The 22303-nt window shown below is 31.5% G+C and overlaps 1 protein-coding gene across 1 annotated transcript in view; it reads right to left on the bottom strand.

Moving 5' to 3' along the window:
- Cacna2d1 (calcium voltage-gated channel auxiliary subunit alpha2delta 1) overlaps window positions 1-22303 on the bottom strand; it is a 448394-nt gene that overhangs the window by 6334 nt on the left and 419757 nt on the right. The window contains 15 exon segments of the mRNA XM_078040138.1: window positions 2938-3026; window positions 5004-5086; window positions 5397-5506; window positions 7609-7738; window positions 8156-8211; window positions 9714-9766; window positions 9849-10001; window positions 11178-11249; window positions 13439-13477; window positions 13868-13935; window positions 15042-15128; window positions 16902-17005; window positions 17669-17731; window positions 18572-18659; window positions 21156-21253. Coding sequence (XP_077896264.1) covers window positions 2938-3026; window positions 5004-5086; window positions 5397-5506; window positions 7609-7738; window positions 8156-8211; window positions 9714-9766; window positions 9849-10001; window positions 11178-11249; window positions 13439-13477; window positions 13868-13935; window positions 15042-15128; window positions 16902-17005; window positions 17669-17731; window positions 18572-18659; window positions 21156-21253 — 1293 coding nt within the window.

The following is a 22303-nucleotide window of genomic DNA, read 5'->3' as shown; positions in this document are numbered from 1 at the left end:
GGAGTCCCTGTAGGCTGTATGTCGATTCACACTGAAAAAAATCTGACCCCTTAATTTCCGGATCATGTTTTACATGCTGCAATCACATGCAATAAGAACAGAAATTATGACGTGGAAGTAAATTATGAGATACATTTTTTAACCATTTTAAATCACAAATGAACACATTGTGGGAGGAAACAGTGTTTTCTGTCTTGTAGAGGCTAAAATTCCACTGAAACCATGACCAGATTAATCAGTATCATTTTAAAAATCATTTCAGTAGAAAATAATAGCTTGGTATCTTATTTCAGTTTAACTTTAAAATAGAAAAAGATGCAGTACACACACATACACTGTGTGTGTGTGTGTGTGTGTGTGTGTATGTGTGTGTGTGCTTAAAATAAGACTATGTTTTACTAGACTTCTCATATGGGACTTCTCTCAAAAGACTTAATAATATGTCACCCGAGAATTCTTTGTTTCTTTTCCTTCTCCATAACTTCTTGAAAGAAACATAACTCTAAAAATCTCTTCAATGTGCTGTTGTTAAAACTAAATCTTTCCCTGTGTTTCTTTCCACAACTGGAACCTGGAACAACTAATTGCACAAATAATAGAATTTTAATCTATTTAAATAAAGTGTTTCAGACAGTTAGCTAAGGATGTTTTGCTCTTTTCTGAATTAAAGACTAATTATTGAGTTCAGGTAAGTCTGTACTAAAGTCACCCTAAGCTCCAAAGAAAATATATGCTAAAAATTTTAAGGTAGATAGATACTATACATTAAATCCTTTGATAGCAATAATGCCCATAACACATAATCTGTCTTTCTACATAGTATTTTATCACCCAACTACATAAACCCATGAGATAGGTAGAATGTGTTAAACTCTTTAAATGTAGGAAGATTAATAAACATATAGATATTTTTATGCATGTTCAATATTTATGTATCCATAGCATCCTTTTATAAAGTAAGGTTACATAAAATAAAAGTTTCTTAATGGAGAAATTACTGGCTTATTTTCTGCTTTAATTAACATCTTGATCTTTATTTACTTGCTGTTGTTGTTGTTCACCACTGAAATCTTCATGAAACCACTGCCGAAAGGTCTCATTTGAACACTTGTGTTTTAAGGAAGTCCTCATAGTGTGGAGGTTCATAATTGTATACCCACAATCCATATCCTTTTTGGACTACACAGGATACAAGAACGTTTCCTTTAAATGTTTCAAAGAGAGTCTATCTATACCCAACTGGCATGTGTTTTCCTTGTGCTGTTAAATACCTTTGGCTATATAACTGTAGAATAAGTATTCTGTCTTGGAAGGCAGATGTCTCAGGAAACCAACCATAGCTCAAATACTTTGTTTGTTAAGCAAAGGAAACTCAATTTTTTCTTAATCTTTTGTTGTTGTTGTTGTTGTTCTGGTTATGAAATTTACATAGAAAAAAAGTCAATGTAATTTGCTCTCATTATAGAAAAGGTGAGTAAAATTAATGCTTTCACTATCCAGTGATGAATTCTATGAATACCTTGGGTATTACCTTCTCAGTATTACTGCTATATTAGAACACATAAAATTAACAAATACATTAATTTGGATAAGTGCATGCGAGTGTACTGCATGATTTTGAAGCAGGCTCCCTATGAAGTAGGAGGCCCCTCTCAAATTGCAAACAACTTCCTCATACTGGGAGTGGAGGCTGAGGGGCTGGGCCTAGTTCTCCCTTCAAGAAAGCTGAGGGTGGAGATCAAGCCCCTCCTGAGCCAGTGTAGCACAGGCTAAATCTATATATGTATATCAACTCACTTTCATTTCTATAAATTTTAACTTTCTGTGTGACCCTGACAGAGACAATCTAACTGTTTCTCCCCAGTTTGAGCAAATTGCATATAATTCCTTCTTCCATCATTTACTTATTTCTTATGCAGGCAGGTGGCTGATAGCTATTATTGGTGTTTTGTCCATCTTATGTAACTGAGTACTTCTTAAGGGATTTGATAAAGTTCTATTTCAAATAGCTGCCTATATATCAAGATAGTGTGTACGAAGAGGGATTATTTAATTTGGGCCTTTTACCTTAATTAATAAAACTGGCTAAAATACCTTTGACTTGGAATATTTTTTTCATGATAAGGATTATCTTGTTATCCCAAAACAAATCAGGCTATTTTCTGAGAATCCTTCTACTCCTGAAGTCTCCCAACTCCCAGGAGCTCATTGCATTCTTAGTAATGGCCATATCTCCATCTAGTGGTTTCCTAATCAATGAATACCTAGAGACTGATGAAGAAAGACTACAACAGAAGTTGCTCTAGTAGCAGAATCATGATTATTCCAGAGCATCAGAAATGAAACCATGTAACAATAAATAGAATTCTGAACACAAATGCATCTCCCAAACACCTACTTATCTGCATTGCTTACATAATTCAGAAAGTACTATAAATATTAGTAAAAATGATAATTTTGGTTTAATAGAAGAAATATTTAATTGAATAAACTTAGAAATTAGAGACACTTATTTCAATAAGAATATCAATATTTGGGGAATAAAACTCTAAGTTAATTAAACTAGACCAGTTGATAAGAAAATCAGAATTAATTTCATGCTAGCATTTTAAAAAAATAAATTAGCTGCTGTTAGGTATTTCTCTTTAGTAAAAGTGTGCTATCATAAAAGCTGTATACATTTTTGTAAACAGTGACAATCTTTACACAAATATGTTATGAGAAAATGATTTTAAAATAAATATAGGAATTTGTTATGTTCTGTTTAGGATGAGAAACTTAGGTACCATTAGAAATCAGCAATTTACAAAATAATATTAGAGTTAGAATTTTAATAACCTTGCTTCAGGACATTATTGAGGATTTAGGAATATGGGTTATTTTCTAAAATTTCAAGTGAAAAACAAAAAGAAATAAAAATTAGAGAAAGTGACTGACCATCCACACCACATGAAAACTTGCAGTAAAATGAAGATAGGAGCTGACATCATGGTACAGGCACCACTCGTTGTGCATATAAGTTGATCCTATTAATAACGGGCAAAGTAGCAAGTACAGGGAAAGGAAAGAAAACACAGAAAAGAAGACATACAAGATGAGATTTCATGCAATTTGCTGGCAATTAGCAGTTAATGTGAGCCTCCATCCAGAGCAGATTCACAGTGACCATTGCAAATAAGCATTACCAAAATACTCCACTGCTAAAGAAACATATTATTAGCACACCAAGCTACTGAGCAAGAGCTGTACTTTCACACACAACCCAATACACAATTTATGGGAACTTGAATGGTTGGAAGTTTTTGTCTGAGTCAAATATTTTTACTTTGTTGGTCAAAATATACAGCCCTTAGAAGGAAATTGCTTTAGGGCATAGGTTTTGTATATTATTTTTAAAGTTCATCTGAGTAAACTGTCTTTGCACTGTTGAAGGTTGGTCACAAATAATTGATGAGTGAAGTTTCCCTAAGGAGTGACACTGTCCTTGGGCTCACAAAAATCTTTCTTTAGAGAAAGATTGTATGTGAGCAAGAATCCTGAAGGTGTAGTAGACAGAGTAACAGAAGTCTTCATGTCTGGATTTTATTTCTTACAGAGTAAAACTGAAAAAAAACTCAGTTATAATTCTGAATCATTTTCACTATCAAGATGAATAGTCAGAACTTATCACAGAGATATCTGGGATTTACTGGTTAACAGCTCTTGCATTTTTAATCCTATTCTCTACCACTAAGTTTATTTTCTTTGCCCCATTTTTAATTAATATTACCTAGTTACCTAGTATGTGTCTGTGAAAATACCTTATCCTCTGTGGAACAAATGTGGCTATGTATACACCTGAGTAGCTAAACCTATTCTAAATAAATAAATATTTTAAAAATAAACATTCATCAAGGGCTGTTCTGACATGCTATTAGAATAGCCAATTCATGCCCCATATGTACATGCTCATTGTTGTGAGCAAGCCACTCACTACACAGATATAATCGAAAATCAGAATTGTAAAATATTATACTTAAAATCATTAAAATAAGTGGATATAGATTTTTATCTGGCTTTTGAGATTCCTAATAATGGAAATAATTTTAGCTGGATGCAGTGGCATATGTCTCTAATCCCAATGACTTGGGAGCCTGAGGCAGAAGGAACATAAGTTTGAGGCCAACCTCAGCATTCGAGCAAGATCCTGTCTCAAAATAAAAAGGTCTGGGGATGCATCTCAATGTTAAAGTGCCCCTAGGTTTAATAATAATAATAATATTTTTTTAAATAATAATAGTTTTTAAAGTATATTTTTAAAGTTTATTATATACATAGTAAGAATAGTATTTATTAGAGAAAGACACTTGAATTATAGCAAAAATAGTGACGATCATCTTTAAATAACATATATTAAAGATGCTTTGCAGTATTTCATCAAACTAATTCTGTATAACTGACCTGTTATATTTCAAATAATAGAGAAAAACATTAATACAATCTAGAGAAATAATACAAATCTAATATCTGATAGAATCAGAAACTATGTAAAACAAAGCAGGACATTAGCTATATAACAAGTTCTAAAACAGACTGAGTGAAGACTAAACACAAACTAACATAAATATCATAATCAAAATAATTTTTGTATTTTCAGGATTTAAATATAAATGAAGGTAGGCAATACATACACCATAAGTAACAGTCACTAGAAGTTCTTATTTATCAGAAAGTCTTTAAAATCATCAAATTTGTGACCTTAAATTATTAGTAAATTGACTGGAGTTGTGTTTGAAAGTACAATTTCTGTGGGAAAGACAGAGAGAAGAAGCAACTATTAAGTTTATGCTAACCATGGAAACTACTGAAATGAAAAATCTGAACTAGCAAGTACATCATGCTAATGAGAAAAACTATGAATAGGACATTGTGCTTGAGTTTAAATTGCAGCTTATCTCCTTAAGTTCTTGTGGACAATGACCATTAAGTTATAATGTTTTAATCCAGTGAAAGCATTGTCTTACCAGGACATTGTCATCGAAGCAGACCTCAGGCCCTTTCCGGTATCTGGGTCGTTTAACCATATCACAGGGGTCTGGACCATCCGCTAAAGAGACTCGTTAAGGACATTTTTTTTTCCACACAATTAAAAAAGTACAATGAAATGAGTTTATTCCCACAAGCAAGCAAGAGACATCTATGCCATCACTTTCATACAACACAATCAACCTGATAACTTGGGGATTTTAATGGTGTGTGAACAGCATAATCAGTTTGTACATTTAAACCACATTTTGGGTGAGGGAACCATTCTTCCCTTGTGGGGGATCATAGTACTCTAATGATCATAAACAACATGACAAGGATAAAATCATTAAGATGGTTTTGTGTTCTGAACATCTGACATCAAAGGATACAAGTCTGCTCAGCTTGTATAAGCAGCCGTGTGTCACAAGGACATGTGCCTTTGCTCTCCACCATTATGAATATTAAGTTGGTGTTCATAAGCTTTTCTACGTGAAAGATTCTGAAAAACAAATGTTAAAGTATCACATAAAATGAAAAGTAACTTTAGGGGGAAAGAATAGAAGTTTCCCCAAATTGTCACATATTAAAACGAGAAGCAAAATATGACTTTGAAACACAAAATATCACTATTAACAAATTAGTACAGCAGAATGAGTATGATTTTAGAAAAGAGATGACCACACTGTTATTTATAAGCATGGACATATTACCTCTTGCAAATTAATGGTAAATAACTATGGCAATTTTAAAGTGTTAGACTTCATTGCAAAATCTGTACTAATTCTTGTTGACATTTGGGGAGAAAAGTTTAATTTGTTATGTTTAAAGACCTCTCAAAGTTTGCCAAAGATGTCTTATTTTATAGGTAAGAAAACAAGGAGCACAAAAGTGCTGTGCCCAAGCTAAGGGCAGAATAAAGACTAGATTAATAATGCTCAGCAAACTTTCTGTGAAGATGGAAATGTTTTCTACTCTGTTCAATAGGGAATACTTTAGTCAAGAAACTATGAAGCACTTGAAATGTGACATGTGTGACTGAGGCACAGTACTTTAATTAATTTCATTTCACTTTAATGGAAATTTAAATAGCCACTTGTGGCTGGTAACTCCTACATTGGACAATACAGAGACAGAATCAAGAGCTTTAAATTCCATCCTATTTTAGCCATACCCTAAGGTGCATCTGTTCTCCTGTGCAACCAAAGTAAAAATGCAAAATACCACTAAAGAAATTTTATTATGATTACATATTTTTCCCTAGAAATGGAATTTCACTACTTTTTTCCCACTGAACTTGGAACACAAACATAAAGCAAATCAAAACCATGACTCAAATGTCTTGAATATATATATATATATACACACACACACACAGAGAGAGAGAGAGAGAGAGAGAGAGAGAGAGAGAGAGAGAGAGAGAGAGAGAGAGAGAGAAACCTTATGGATTAACTTAGTTTGTGAGGTATGCATTGTTATTATTGGACCTCAGTTAATCAGTTAATGACAGGTCCAAAGACCCTAAACTCTGATGTCCACATGTCACTTGCTACAAGTCCATTTCCTTGCAGTTAATGGCTTACAGTGCTCCAAACAAGTTGATCTGCTTTTTTTATTTCATGTTTGACTTCTCCCTATTCCTCTCCTATTCATACCCTCTACCTCCTTCTTGGACATAGTTGTTTTCAAAATTAAGTCATAAAACACACTAACCATGTTTATTAAAATTCATGATAACCCCTTCTTTAAAAGAAAAAAAAAATACTTCAACTGTTATAGACTGCCTTTCCAAATCCCCTAGCAATTAACTATTTCAGCCTTTACATGATCTCAGATTTCCTTGCCTCCTCATATTTCTCTACCCTCTGTTAACATTTCTTCTGTAGTAACTTGCATTCTGTCTCTAAAAGTAAAGTGTCCCAACTCTGTGCTATGAAAGCTGTGACTTGCTGCTGAGTTCTCAGGAATCCTGTGGCATGGATTATGACTTTCCCTTCAAACCTTCTAAAGTCTTCCTCTTGCCTTCTTCTCTTTCCCATTATAACCAATTACATTTTCCATCTCTTCCAAAAGATTTTAAAGATGTTTTATAAATACTAACATTAACCATGACCTTATGAAATGATATTTTATCCCTATTTCCTTCAGTTTCAAGTCAAAGATAATATTCAATTCTTCATGTCAGAGATAACCAGAGGTAAAAACAAAGCAAAGAAAAACCCCAGACTGTGGTTTTGAAAACCTGTGTAGTTACCTTATGTGAAAAGAAACCATGTTTGGCTTATAACTACTGATATAATTTAAGTTAATTATATTAGAGTTAATATAATTCTTTAACTTTCTCTATGTTAGAAGATTTTAAATATGGATTTTTAAAATGAAATTTAAAATTTTCTGTTCTGCCTACAATAAAGCCAATTATCCTAATCATATAATTACAACTTGTAATATTTAGAATTTTAAAATTTATAAATTTTGAAGCTTATAATGACTGACATTTCAGTTTAAAATAATGACACGTCTAACTCCAATGACAGTCCATTCTTTTCCGTAATTATTATGAAAGTGAATGCAATTTCTTAGTGAAATCAAGGAACAAAATACCTGGAACAGTTTCCACAATCCAATACACCACTGAATGATTTACTGTCGTTATCAAAGAAATACTGGGTTTGTTCTGTTATGCAGCTCTGCTTTGATAGGGAGGCAGTAAAGTCGTCATCCTCCATCTCAACTGTGGGAATCAAAACAAAGATCATATTTGTCAGGATGAACCCAACTACTATATAAAACAATAAAACTCTAATGAAAAATATTTAAAAAAAGAAAAAAGATACCACCATGAGGGGACACTAGTCAGTCCCCAGAGTCATTTCTCATAGGGCAAAATTAATGTGGAAGGCCACAAGCTTCAATTGACCTGTTTATCCTCACAGCCTGTAAAAGGTACCCAATAAGTATTCATAAAATAAATGTATTGCCAAATAGAGGCCAACGTGAACTAGGGAATTGTTGATGAAAACTTCAATCTGCCAAAATGTCAAATGCATGATCTTTTTCTCACAAACAAACATTTTCTCTTGGAGCTTACTAAATTCAGCACATCTAAAAAGAAATTTTGATAGTTATTAATATCTGATCATTTACATACCTGCCTCCAGGAGCCGTGGGAAAGTCAAACTCAAGAGAAACTGCTGGAGAATAGACCTGGATTTTTAAAATGAATAATTACTATAAATTTTATAATAAATACGAGTATTTTTGCAAGTATACATGCATGTAAGTACATATTTCCTTCTTATTGATTTGAGAAAATTTTAGGAGTTTGTTCATTGAAAAAAGATTGGCGCATTCTCATATAAGTATATCTTAGATTATATAAAATACTGAAACTTAAAAATCATGAAGTCATGAAGATAGAGGTGTCTGAAGCCAAGTTTGAGACATAAATGTGTGAAAGGAGCTGAATATGCAGTACTATTATACAGGACTGGTAACTCTAACAAGGAGAATGTCAGTATTTCAGGTTTTTATGTACAGGATTTTCTGTTTGGCTTTTAAAACAATGTTGAAACAAAAATGGCCTTGTTTTTATTCCACAGAATTGGGCTTGTGAGCTATTTGTGATAAAGAATATATTTGTGATATATAATGTGATATTCATGAAATAATTTGTATATAAATTATACAAGAGCATATGGCACATTTCAGCTTCATTATAAAAGACAATTGATCCAAATCTTGTACAGAATCATCTGGAACAGAATCATTTAGAAAAGGCAGGGTAGACTTGAGCCAAAAAATATGATAAAGTATTTTGAATCACTACAAGATATAGAAAACATTCTTACTATACAAATATTATCAACATACCCAGAAATATCATTCTTGGGGAAAAAAGGAGTGTTTTTATCTAAAATATCCTTTACCACTTTAATAGAATGATATGATCATTTAATTTTAACTGGAAAAACCTCAATATCAAATGAATTGTACAGATTCATCTACATGGAATAAGGAAAAGAATATATAGTAGGGTGACAATATAAAAATTTTTTTAAAAGTTAAAAAAAAAAGAAAAAAAGGGAGGACGAAATAATAAGTCCTAGACACAAGACGTAGTTCAGTGATTGTCTGGTTAGGAAAAAAGAACAAGAAATGTGACTTTCCAGATTTCTCACAGTGTCTCCATAGACAGTTTAAACAACTCTTTTCCATAGGTAACAGGACAGAGGTAGGAGTGGGAGGTAGGAGAAATGAATCAGTGGGAAGAAAACTGAATTCATTTCAGCAACATGATGACTCTAAAACTGTCAATTTCTGTAATAATAATAAAAAAGTAGAAAAGTGTCATCATGTTACACATTGGATCAATGCAGATATCTAATTTGGATGTTAAAGAAAATAAATAATAACTTTCATAGTAAGTATAAAACAAGGAAAAATATGCTGAATTCAGAATCACAGAGAAAAAGGTCTCTAGAGAAGGTGAGGTTTCACTGATCATAACATTGTTTTCATGTAAAGAAATTAATTGTGAATTTCTTATGATCATTTAAGAACAACTCTTTATAAATATTTTCAGTATGTATTATGGGAAATGAAAAATTACTATAATTTACCTGTCACAAAATTCATAATTTCATCAAATATTTTACTATTTTAAAACAACTTTTTTCTTTACTACTAAAACTAAAAATCTGACTTACCAGGCAGCAGCAGTGGCCCACCAGCCAATTTGTAATATGTCTGCTATTGATGGCTATAAAAATAATAAAAATGTCATTATGCTGATCTATGCTTGAATGTCCCATTAAATTAATTCACCCATGGATGATACTGACCACATATGCGGAGCGATGTCCTGCTCCCTGCTTTGGTGCAGCACCAGGCTCACATACTGACTGATAATCGTAAGATTTGTTAAAAGCATAAACTGATATATTAACCAGGTGTCTCATCAAACTTGGATCAATCTCTCCAAAAAATCGTCCAATCTGATAAAGAAAAAAATAACAAAGTTTCAAATTTAAGCCAAACATGAACAGCTGAATCAATACAGTGAAAAGAAATACAACTAAGAAATTGTGAACCAAAACAAGGGCTTAGAAACAAGAGCAAATGAGAAACCTGCATGTGGCAACGTGAAAAGAACCAAATGAGATTAAGTATTCTCATTACTCAGTTTATTTTATTTGTGGGTCAAATGGGCACAGATTATTACACATCAATGTCACAGTAAAATGCATCCTAAGTGAGTAAAATGGCATTGGTCATGGGAAACCAGGAGATGTGGGTCAGTTGGCTCAGAGTGCAGTTATACAGGTTAAAAAGGCCTAGAGATTTAATGTGCAAGTGAAGACTGCAGTTAATAATATTGTGTTATATACTGGAAATGTGATTTTAGGTGTTCTTCCCACCTCCCAAAAAGGATAATTATGTCAGATTGTTAATTGAATTGACTGTAGTAATAATCATGTATCAAAGCATCTTGTTGTATATGTTAAATAAATACAATGAAACACAAAGCAAATGCCTTCCAGGAAATGATAAGTAGCATATAAAAGAGATGTGGTGAGCTGTGGGGAGACTCACTTAAAGGGACAATCTTTAGCTATTTAGGTCTAACAAAGAAACAACTGTTATTCAATAAATAGTCCAGTGTAGAGATATCTTTTGATAGAGAGAGAGAGAGAGAGAGAGAGAGAGAGAGAGAGAGAGAGAGAGAGAGAACGCGCGAGTGCTTGCACACAAGAAACACAGATTCAAAATGAGAATTTCTTGGGTGAGCCTAATAGCCTATATTATGCCAATTTGTAAATTTGAAACTAGAAACTAGTGTCCAACTAGTCACATATTAAGGTAGATGCTATCAACTGATAAATATTTAATATGCAATAACTTTTTAAATTTTTAAAGTTGAAAATAAGTCCATATCATGTTAAAGTCTTTAATGATAACTATTGGTGACAAAAAGTAAAAGTGATTAGAAAACAAAGAAAAGCTACATTTAGCATGTATGTATGATAGTTTACATTATATTAATCACTTGAAAATTTATGTGGCATGAATAAAATAATGTATAAATTTATATACACTGTTTGTAGTGGTTCTGTAATGTTGATCACCGAAATACGCATTAGAAACCCGTACCTCCTTCTTGAGTTACATACCTGATTAGTATATTCATCATGATTTGCCATCAAAAGAAACCCACCATCATCTAGAATCACACAATCCATTACCTATCAAAATAAAAATAATAGTCAACACACTATAGGAAGAGTTAAAGACTGCACTATCATTATTCCATTATTTGTTAATGATCAGAACAACAAAAATAGGGAAAAATCAGCTATTTTTCTTTAGCATATATGTATAGGAAATTCTGATAAAATTATAGGAAAGCATATATTGATATTAAATCACAAGGGCTTGATATCCATTCCACCAAATATCCAATTAATCTTTATCACATAAGTCATATAAATGATCCAGGAAATTGGACAAAAATATTTGATGATATGTCACTGTTTCATCATTTTAAATATATATTTAGTATTATTAGAAGAAAAAATATTTATAAACCAGTTCCTGTTACAGTTTAGCTATTAGGTTCCCCCTAAAATTTATGTGTGAAACAAACAGCAAAAGAAAGTTTTGAGGTGCAATGATTGCATTATGAGAGTCTTAATCAGTGCATTAATCTCCCAATAGGGATTAATTTGGTAATTGTAAGCAGGTAGTGTGGCTGGAGGAACTGGGTGGATTGGGCCATGCCTTTGGGGTTTATATTTTGTCTGTGGTGAGGAAAGCTCACTGTCTGCTTCCTGGTGTGATATCCTGAGCCACATTCCTTCACCCCACTCTTCAGAAATAATGTTCGGCCTAATCTCAGGCCTCAAGGAATGGAGCAAACTGTCCATGGATTGAGACCTCTGAAGCTGTGAACCCTAAATAAACTTTTTCCTTCTCTAAATTTTCTTGTCAGAAAAGTTTTTGGTCACAGCAAACTGAAAAAACTGACAAAAACCATAAATATACTTCACAGATTAAAAAGGAAAAATCAATCAAGGGATTATAACTATTTTATATTTTTGTATTAAAAATGTTTGGTTGGATAATTATAGATTAAAAGATGAAAACAAAATCCTTATGGCTGAGTTAAAAAAAAGTTCACCCTTAAATGTAGGAAAAGTTACCACCCAGTTTAAAAATAAGAAAATGTGTGTGTGTGTGTGTGTGTGTGTGTGTGTTTATATTGCATATTTTTGTATTTTGTATTTTTTTAATTTTTTAAATATATAAGGACTGAATTCAGAGATGCTTAACCACTGAGAAATATCCCCAGACCTTGCCATTTTTTATTTGAAAACAGGGCCTTGCTAAGTTTCTGAGGCTGGCTTTGAACTTTTGATCCTCCTACCTTACCTTCCAGCACCACTAGGATTATAGGCTTGCATCACTGGGCCCAGAGAAAATCAATAACTTTTAATAAATAAAAACACATTGCTTACCATTTGGGAACATAATACATTTCCCTAATGTGGAAGTACCTTGTTAAAACCTTTGCTTTAAAAAACACCTGCTAAATAGTCTAAAAAATGAGAAAGCTAGAAAAACAATTAAGATTACTGGCTTGTAATATTGCAGATGTAGAAATGATACCCCTGTTTCTCTTGGACATTTCACATAAAAAGACAGAAGAAAATTGTGGGATTTGTCATCCTTTATAATCCTTGCCATTATCAAGTATTATATTTGCAGCCTCTTCAATTTTTGAACAGTTAATCCACATTTTCTTTTTTAATTTCTCAAAGAGAAATGAGAGTAATACAAAATAATCCAATACTTGTAAACAAAATTTTGAAATAAACTATGTAACTATAAACTATATAATTATTTTTAAGTTTAGTTAAAAAATGTTTTCCATTACTATATAACAGTGTGAACAAATAAAAAGAAAGTGCAGAAGATGAGTGAAGACTACATTGGGAACCAAAAGATTGCTTTGGTTAGAAATTACCCATCCAGAAATACAGCTAAAGACAAGTATGGAAAAAGAATCTAATATATTTTTTTTAATCTACCCATACTACATGAATATTTTAAAAGGCATTTATGGCTAGAAATTAGTTCTTCTCTCTCAGTGATAGGGCTCTTGCCTAGCATATATAAAGCCCTGGCTTTAATACTAAGCACTGCCAAATAAGAAAAATATAAAACAAAATTAGGAATCGAAAGCACATAAATTCAAATTCATACCTATTTCCATTCATACCTATTTCCATTCATACCTATTTCACATTTCCACAGAATCTTTTTAGCATAAGATTAAAAATTCATATACCCCTTTTTATCTTTAAAGTCTCAGTGAGCAAGAGTAACACAATAACCTACTGTAGTTAAATATATTTTTAAAGAGTTTTCTTACATCACTGTTTCTTTTGCAGTCACAAACTGGACCAGCACACTGAAAGACAGAGATACAATTATCATTTCACACTTTTTGAAAAAGTTGATTTCAAGTATATTAAGTAACATTAATTAGTATTAATTATGATTGTTATAATTAGAGTTTTGGAATGATTTATCTAGAATAAAATAATAGTCTAGTTCATAAGAGAAAGTTTTAGCATAAGAAATATCAATCAAAATATATAGTAGCATTTCAAGTCATAAATTTGAACTACCTTTTTATTTATTAATTTAAACAAAAAGCTTCAAAAATAGGAATAAATATTTCTATTTTAATATAGTGTCACTAAAAAATATTTTGTCATTGTATGATGGTATTTTTTCTAGGTTGAATTTTTACAATATTAAGTATAACATAAATTTTTTTTTAAAAAAATTATCTTACCGGATCCCTGATTGAGGTTTTGGTGAAATTCTCTATCCAAGAATTTACATCAATTTTGATTCCAACAACTGAAAAAATAATTTTAATTAATTTAAAGTGATAATTAGGTATACTAGCACTTTTGATATTTTATACAATAGCAAATAAATGATGGTTTGAAATATAATATTCTTATAAAGATGTATTTCTTAGCGTCTTTATTAATAAATAATGTAAATAGCTCTCAAATTATTCCATAAACTGTAATTAATATTCATAAAACAGTTTTATTTGACAACCAGAATCTGGCCAATTAATTAATACTATAAGCTAAAAAAAGGAGTGTCAGGGATAACTTCATCAACATGAAGTCATTCAAGCAGTATATTTTAAGAGGCTGCCCTAATCCTATCAGTACATGTGATTGGTGCTTAGGAAATACTTATTGATAGAGTGGGTAGATAAGTGAGCACATGGGCAAGTGAACCAGTTGCTAAGAGAATAACTGAAGGAATTAAGGAAGGAAGAAGTGAATGAGAGAATGTGGGAAGGAGTGAATTCATGAAGTAGAATCACCCTCAGTAATATCAAAACAATTTCCCTACTTCCATCTGACCCAATTTTAATATATGCTCTTTCTAAACTTCAAACAATACTGAATCCCATAGTGAAAAAATAAAAAAAAGATAGTATTGCATTTGTCCACTTCCAATTCTCATTGATCCTAAGTTTTACAATGTTTTTCTTTGTTCAATTATTTTACCAAAAGTCATTTTCCACATTTTATTGTACATGCAATAGAGCCCTATCTTTCTTTTTCAGATATATAGTAATCTAGGGTATAGGTTACCTATGATGTATCTTTTCCCCCAGTGATACAAACCTAATGCTTTAAGTTTAAATTATTAAAAATATTTACAATCTTGGCCACATAATATTGTGTGTATTGAAAGTAGGAGAGCATGATAGGGTCACAAGATCAATTCTAGATTTAATATTTTGTATTTGAAATTCTGATATATCACACTAAATGTGATACATTACACTAAAGTGATTGCATAAACTTAAGTATATTAACATATCCACTTTGAAAATTCTTCAACTTTTTATACTATCAAGTTAATTTTATCTCCAATTTTATATTTAACTATATGTTTTTAATTCTGGTCATGTTTATATGTACTTATATGCTTACCCGCAGGTTTAAGAAGTTTTCCTTGGATAGAGATTTCCACAGCTTTGCTTACCATAATGCCTGATTCATATGCACCTGGTCCACTTTCTAAAAAATAAAAATCAGACCAATCTAGATAAATCATAAAACTGATTTCTTCAATGGATAAAATATAGTGTTTTTCTTAAAAATTCTAGCACATAGCCAAGCATGGTGGCACACACCTGTAATCCCAGCAGCCCCAGGAGGCTAAGGCAGATGGATCACAATTTCAAAGCTAGTGTCCACAATATAATAAAGTCCTAAACAACTTAGGGAGACCCTGTCTCAAAATTAAAAATAAAAAAAGGACTGGAGATGTGGCTCAGTGGTTGAGCATCCCTGAGTTCAACCACAGGTGCTAAAAAGAAAAAAAAAATCTTGCATATAAAATCTATAAGAGGCATGTCATCTCTTCTTTCTCTCATCTTCCTTTATATACTGGGTTAACTGGAAGTCCATGAATTGATATCTATTGATTTAGGAGCATGAATTACTCAATTTGATTTTATCTTATTTCACAGTGCAAAAGATGAACACAAACACAGTCACATCAATGTTTATAGCAGCACAATTCACAATAGCTACGGTGGAGCCAAGCTAGATGGATGGATGGATAAAAAAAATGTGGCATATATACACAATGGAATTTTACTCAACAATAAAAGAGAATAAAATCATGGAATTTGCAGGTAAATGGGGGGTGTTGGAGAAGATAATGCTAAGTGAAGTTAGCCAATACCAAAAAAACAAATGCCAAATGTTTTCTCTGATATGAGTAGGCTGACTCATAGTGAGGTAGGGAGGGGGAGCATGGGAGGAATAGATGAATTCTAGATAGGGAAGAGGGGTGGGAGGGAAAGGGAGGGGGCAGGGGATCAGCAAGGATGGTGGAATGTGATGGACATCATTATCTAACGTATGTGTATGAAGACACGAATTGGGTGTCAACATACTTTAGATACAAACAGAGATATGAAAACTTGTGGTATATATGTGCAATAAGAATTGTAATGCAAAAATAAAAAAAATAAAAAACCAAAAGTACATGCATAAAGACATGAATTGGCATGAACATACTTTATATACAAACATGAAAAATTGTGCTGCATATGAATAATAAGAATTGTAATGCATTCTGCTGTCATGTATTTAAAAAAATAAAATCAATTATAATAAATAAATAAATAAATAAAACTGAAAAAAAAGATGAACACCAAATCTATGCTTTATGACATCTGCAAAAATATTGGGTAGGCTGCTAAATTGGAGTAGAAAGAATGACTTTGGATTCATAACACTACTTTGCCTTTTAAAAACTCTTGGACCAAACTGAAATTCTCTAAACTTCAGTTTTGACACTTGTAAATACAGGAGTAAAAAATACCTATGCTCAGACAGAGCTCAGGAGAATTAAATTAGAAAGTCTTTTTTTTTTGTAAAGAACCTGATAAAATAGTTTAAAAGATGAGCTATTATTTTTATAAATGCTACCTTATGTAATTAATACTGATAAAATGCAATTAATCAACTATTTAATTTATTAAACATTCTTTCACATATTTTCAGCTCTGACATGAAGGATGAACTACATATGTTTCTATTTATTAAGCTGCCTGCTAGATATGCTATTCTACATTACTTTGCTATGCATGCATTTTACCTCTTAAACTAAATGGATGTTTCTTTTCTATTTTCCTAATGCTTTGCATATGCTGTGGCTTAATAATGACTATTCTGAGCAGTTAACATAAAATATATTGACTGGGGAAGAGAAGGTAGTAACAATAATTTGCTTTAAAAAACATAATTGAGAAAACTGAGTTCCAAAGCAATACTTACTGTTAAAGTAGGGAGCAGTGAAAACATAGTTATCATTATCAAGGCTCCTTTTGTAGAAGCTGTCCTCATATGTCTCAGGATTTTCTTGCCAATTTTCTCCAGCCCTAAGGAGGAAATGGCTCATCATTTGTACTCTTTAAAGTCCCAGATAACCTACTCTCCCTTTGTGGAAATACTGAACTTTATATATACATCTATCCCTTAGGTGTGTATAGGGAAGTTAGTGGATAATGTAATGGATACTCATTATAAGCAATATATCAGCATGTCATTATATGAAGAATCAGAAAAAGCTGAATCCTAATTTAAGCCTGCTATTTGCTTGTATGAAATTATGGATAAGTCAGTTAATAAGTTAATTAATATTAATAGCCTTGGTGACTACTCAGGGTACTGAAGGAACTACTCTTAAGATAAACAGAAATTGAATGCATTAAAGAAAAATGAAACATTGAAAAGCTACACCACTGTTGCTGACAAGTTATCATCATTTGCTCGCTTAATAGTTGGGCTTGTGTCTACAAAAAGTCTCCTTCAACCACTAATGAATTTTGTAATAAATACATATGACTAGCAACAGTACCATTGAAGGATCCTATGATATCTTTTTTCAAATAAATGGGATACTATAATAATATAAGCACATTAAACAATGACTCTAATTTGATCTACGAAAATGATCAGTTGCTCTCAAGAAGGCTTCCTTATATAGTCTTGGCACAATCCTTTGTAAGGTACTTATTTTTACAGATGTTATTTGAACTTACTCTTTGGGATAAACTCTGGTAATCCCACCATCAGTCACAACAAACCGAGCTTTCACTCCCTTGCTGGAACAGAAGATTAAAAGAAGGAAATGTTTTATTAAATTTAATCAAAGATATTATGTTAGGTGTGGGTGACACAAAAAGAAATAAAGCAAGTTCTTAAAAGAAGTCAAGGTAAACATAGTTGCAAAACTATGTTTCAATAATTGAAACATAATAATTGAAGAATCTCTGAAGTAAGTACTTAAAGGGGTATGTTTAAAGAAGTCATCTCATTCTAAGGAATGATGAGCTCATGAATAATTTTGAAGTCCAAGCTAGAGAACTCCATCATTATCTTCAAATTAGAACTTCGTTTTCGAAGTATGATTCTGGCAGGTGTGTATTGTATGAAGAATAGACTGGGAGCTGTGGTTGGAGGCATGGGGAGCATGAAACACAGAAAAATCAGTTGCTGAAATTTCTTAAGGTCCTAAGATCCCATTTTTATGAGGAAAAGAGGAAAACTTTGTTAGAAAGATTCAGCACTTAGCAATTGAGTAGAAATAGGGTGGGGAGATTATGAATGAGAATCTTAATCAGATTTCTCATTTTCTAGACTGGATATATGGGAGACACTATTAGAAAGCCAACTAAATATTCACTAGAAATCCTGTTTCATTAAAAACACAGAAGCATACAAACATGCCAATTAATTTGATTATTCACACTGAAGTATAAAGCTGAGTAATAGCAGATATTAATACTGAAATACACCCACCTGAGAAAGCAGGTTGTCAACAGTTGTGAAATGCTTTTCTTGAGAAATTATTTTTAAGGACAAAAAATAAACTTGAATTTTTTGAGACCTATTGTCCAAAATATTCGAAGGAAGAAGCAAAATTAATAAAAACAAATACTTACATATTTTTCTGCTTGCTCCAGTAATTTTGGACAAGTTCATTTGTAAAGCCTGCATCCAGTAAGACTCTATTAATCAAATCTGTATTACCTAATAGAAAAATGATATATTCAATTATACCCACATTGTTTTTTTAACGAGTACAACACTAAAACAAATATATTTTCTGTTTTCAAAAGCAATTTAGACTGAATATTTCCATGAATTTAAAAATGATATTCCATATTAGTTTTGCCATATTTTTTGAGATATGGCTGGAATTAGCAGTAGAAAAGTCAATTCCGAAAGAAAAAAAAAAAACTTTTGTAAAATCAGCATTATCTTGACTTAAGATATTTTTTTAAATCAAAGGGACACTTAAAATATACCATGTTGACAAATGATGAGGAAAAGAGACTTCCTTCTTTGCTTTTAGTTTGGTTCTGTAGATTAGCATGGTGGTTCCAAACTAAAAAAAAAGGTTCATAGAAAATTTTAATAAATCTTATTTTTTTGTACATAACTGTGTGTGTGTGTGTGTGTGTGTGTGTGTGTGTTTGTGTGTGTAGATTTAGATATACAGATATCTGATAGGATTGGTAATTCTGAAATCATCAAGTACAAATATTAAACAAAAATTACTTTCTGCTTTCATTTTCATTTATTTTTGTAATAAAATGTATTTTAATTAGGAACAAAAGAAAATCATGGAATAAATTTGACTTTATGAAAAATTCAATAAACATCCTTTTTTGTTTTGGAGCACAGCAAGGAACAAAATGGCCATCATAGATCAGCTCTCCTCTGAGACTGGGTTCTGGAACCTACTGTGTTGGTTCAATAGCACAGGATGCAGGTTGTCCTTTCTGTGTACCCAAAGAGCATATCAACGCAAATTCAAGATAAAGAAGGGAATAGATGCACAGGACTGAAGGTTAATTAAACAGTGTTACTGTCTTCCTGTTCTGCTTGCTCCTCTACTCTAAGCCCATGAAGCTCTGAAACAATCTAAGATACCCTCTCTAAAATTTCCCATTTATTTTACAATCTCATTTTATTCAAATAAGTAATGTATGGTATTAGTTAATATCCAATTACTGTAAGAAGTTTAATAGGCTGGAAACATTTTAATTAGTTTAATTTTTCTTTCATATGGGATTGGAGGATCAATTTAATTCATATTTTTGACTAAATTTCAACTTATTCTAGGAGCTCTCTTACATTATTTTAGAAACTGCATTACTTTTAAAAATAGCCCACTTGGAAATTAAATCGTGTATTTTAATTGTCTCCAATTCTTTTAGGTAAAACAAATGAGACTATTATTCTAATTTGTAATATAAATCAAGGTTATAAGCAATTTTATAATTTTGCTCATCATTTCACTGTGCCCCAAGTGTCTTGAAATATGTTTTCTGAAGCTGGTTAAATACAATATATAAATTATCAGCATTACCCTTTACATTTTTATACACTTAGTTTCTCATAAACAATAGTTAAAGGAGAAGGAGGAAGGATATGAGGACAACAATAAATCTATATAATAAACATTTAGGTAAGTTAGTAAATTCATTTAGACTTTAGGAAGAATTGTAATTTCACTAGTGGACCAAGTACAGGTACTTTTACAAAGAAAAATCTATTTTGATCACAGATTTCAATGGCTGATATCTACTTTTCAAGTTTAATGTTATTTGATAAAAAAAGAAAAAAACATTTAAAAAATATAAGTTCACAAATATGATCTCTTTTCTAGAATTAAAAAAATCCTATACTTTTTTCTGTTCTTCACTATATATATATTTATCTCAAATATTTTCTATTTGGTTGTAAGGGAGGCAGATAAAAGGAAGAGACTGAAGAAAAGACAAAAACACTATGGATCATACAGAAAGCATTTTTAATAACATATCTGCACTTCCCTAAGTAGTGCAGTAGAAAAAGAGAGTGATTCCAATTTTCATGATGTTCTGAAGATTACAAGTTAAGATAAACATTTATGATAAATTTGTCATTTCACATGAAAGTATTACATTAATTTTGGTATTCAATTCAAGTACTATTAAACAACCTTATTTCAGTTCTCTTTTGGGCATGCTTATTACTTGTTGATAGGGAATGACATAAAATAACATGAGAAGGCTGTGGTTCAATAAAGTGAGCTTTCACTGAGAAGAAAGGTTTGGAATCATCTTGTTAAGGTAGGATCAGTGGTGACCTCAGGTGCCCAGGATATGTTTTTAGAGTGGTTCCTAGAAGTCATTTGCAAATCTGAGCTATGGAGGCACTAGGAAGTCATTTCTGCTTGTATGTGATAAATTTAGAGACAGCTTTAAGAAAATGGGGTTTTCACTTTGATAAGTGATAAAGTGCTTTGTTTAGATATAGAGAGAGGGGGAGAGAAGGGAGTAGGAGGAAACAAAGGAAAGAAGGGAGAGGGATCAAATAGTTAACTTTACCATAAAAAAAATTCATAGAGTATATAAGTAAATGAGTACACCAATAAACTAATACGATTATCATAATGTTCAATATAAACCATGATTTAACCACTCTAGTTAAAAAAAACTACACTTAAGCAATTACTACAAATTAATATATACTTACATGATGGGTTGTTTGGGGTTTTTCGATCAATAAACTCATTGAAATTTAAAAGAAATTCAGTGTTGTTATCAGATGGTTTAAGGTCAATGCAATAATCTCTGAAAAAATATATTTTAGAATATTAGGTATCAAAATCAAAACTTTACAGGGTAATTACAGGTAGCAGAAGCAATATTTTTCCCCCTTTTTACTAGATGCATGACTTTGTAAGCCTTGTTACCTCTATTTCCTCATCTCCATAACAGAATAGTTTGTCAATAAGTGGTGAGATTATAAAAATCCAGGTTTTGTTTTATTAAATAAACTATTGCATATTGAAGGTTTTACAGTTCTCATCTAGAAATTAAAACAGAAATCTAAATGTCCATTAAAATATTAATAAATTCTTTATATAGTAAGACTATAATGAGAAGTTATTATATTTAAAAATTGTAAAATAGTGGCAAGTTTTAAATATTTGTATCTTTAATTCCTAACTTAATTGGAGATTAATGCAGACAAGTATTCTCTGCATTTGAAAAACTGCAAGATTTTGTTTTGATATATGAAGAAGCTATGTTGTCACAAATAAAATTTTGATCCTCTATCTTGCATTTGAATCAATCTCTTATGCATCCATTATTTTCTAGCATCATAAATTGATTATTTAGAAAATATAAGTTGTGTAGAAATTCCAAGTGATGACACATTTCATTATATAATATTGAAAATTTGCATCCATTAATATCACCACTGATGTCACCAGTTAGGTCTGTATTGGGAAATTGTCATCTGGCTCTCATGGACACAGCTTTCCCAAAATTCTGATATTTCTTTTTTTTTTTTTTTGCTTGAAAGCCTGGATTTTGTCATTGGCAACAAATATGTTTACTTGTTTTCCTCAAGGTAAAAGTCTCACTAATTCACTTTTGAAAAATGTCTGCCGTTTTTTTCAGGTAAACATTTCATTTTTTAAAAAGGCAAAAAGCACTTAGCTCATCTCCCAATTCAAACAACAGATAAGTGCTCTTCTTTGAGGCATCCAAACTATTCTCAGATGTTGAAATACTTTTAGCTTTATCAAATAGAATGATAAAATACAGAAAATTGTCCCTTTTTATAGGGGAAAACTTTTATAAACTAAATGATTCTTAGTGCTTCAATTGTGT

Source organism: Ictidomys tridecemlineatus, chromosome 2, assembly GCF_052094955.1.
Source record: "Ictidomys tridecemlineatus isolate mIctTri1 chromosome 2, mIctTri1.hap1, whole genome shotgun sequence".
Classification (NCBI taxonomy): domain Eukaryota; kingdom Metazoa; phylum Chordata; class Mammalia; order Rodentia; family Sciuridae; genus Ictidomys; species Ictidomys tridecemlineatus.
This window is presented reverse-complemented; position numbering and strand designations above follow the sequence as displayed.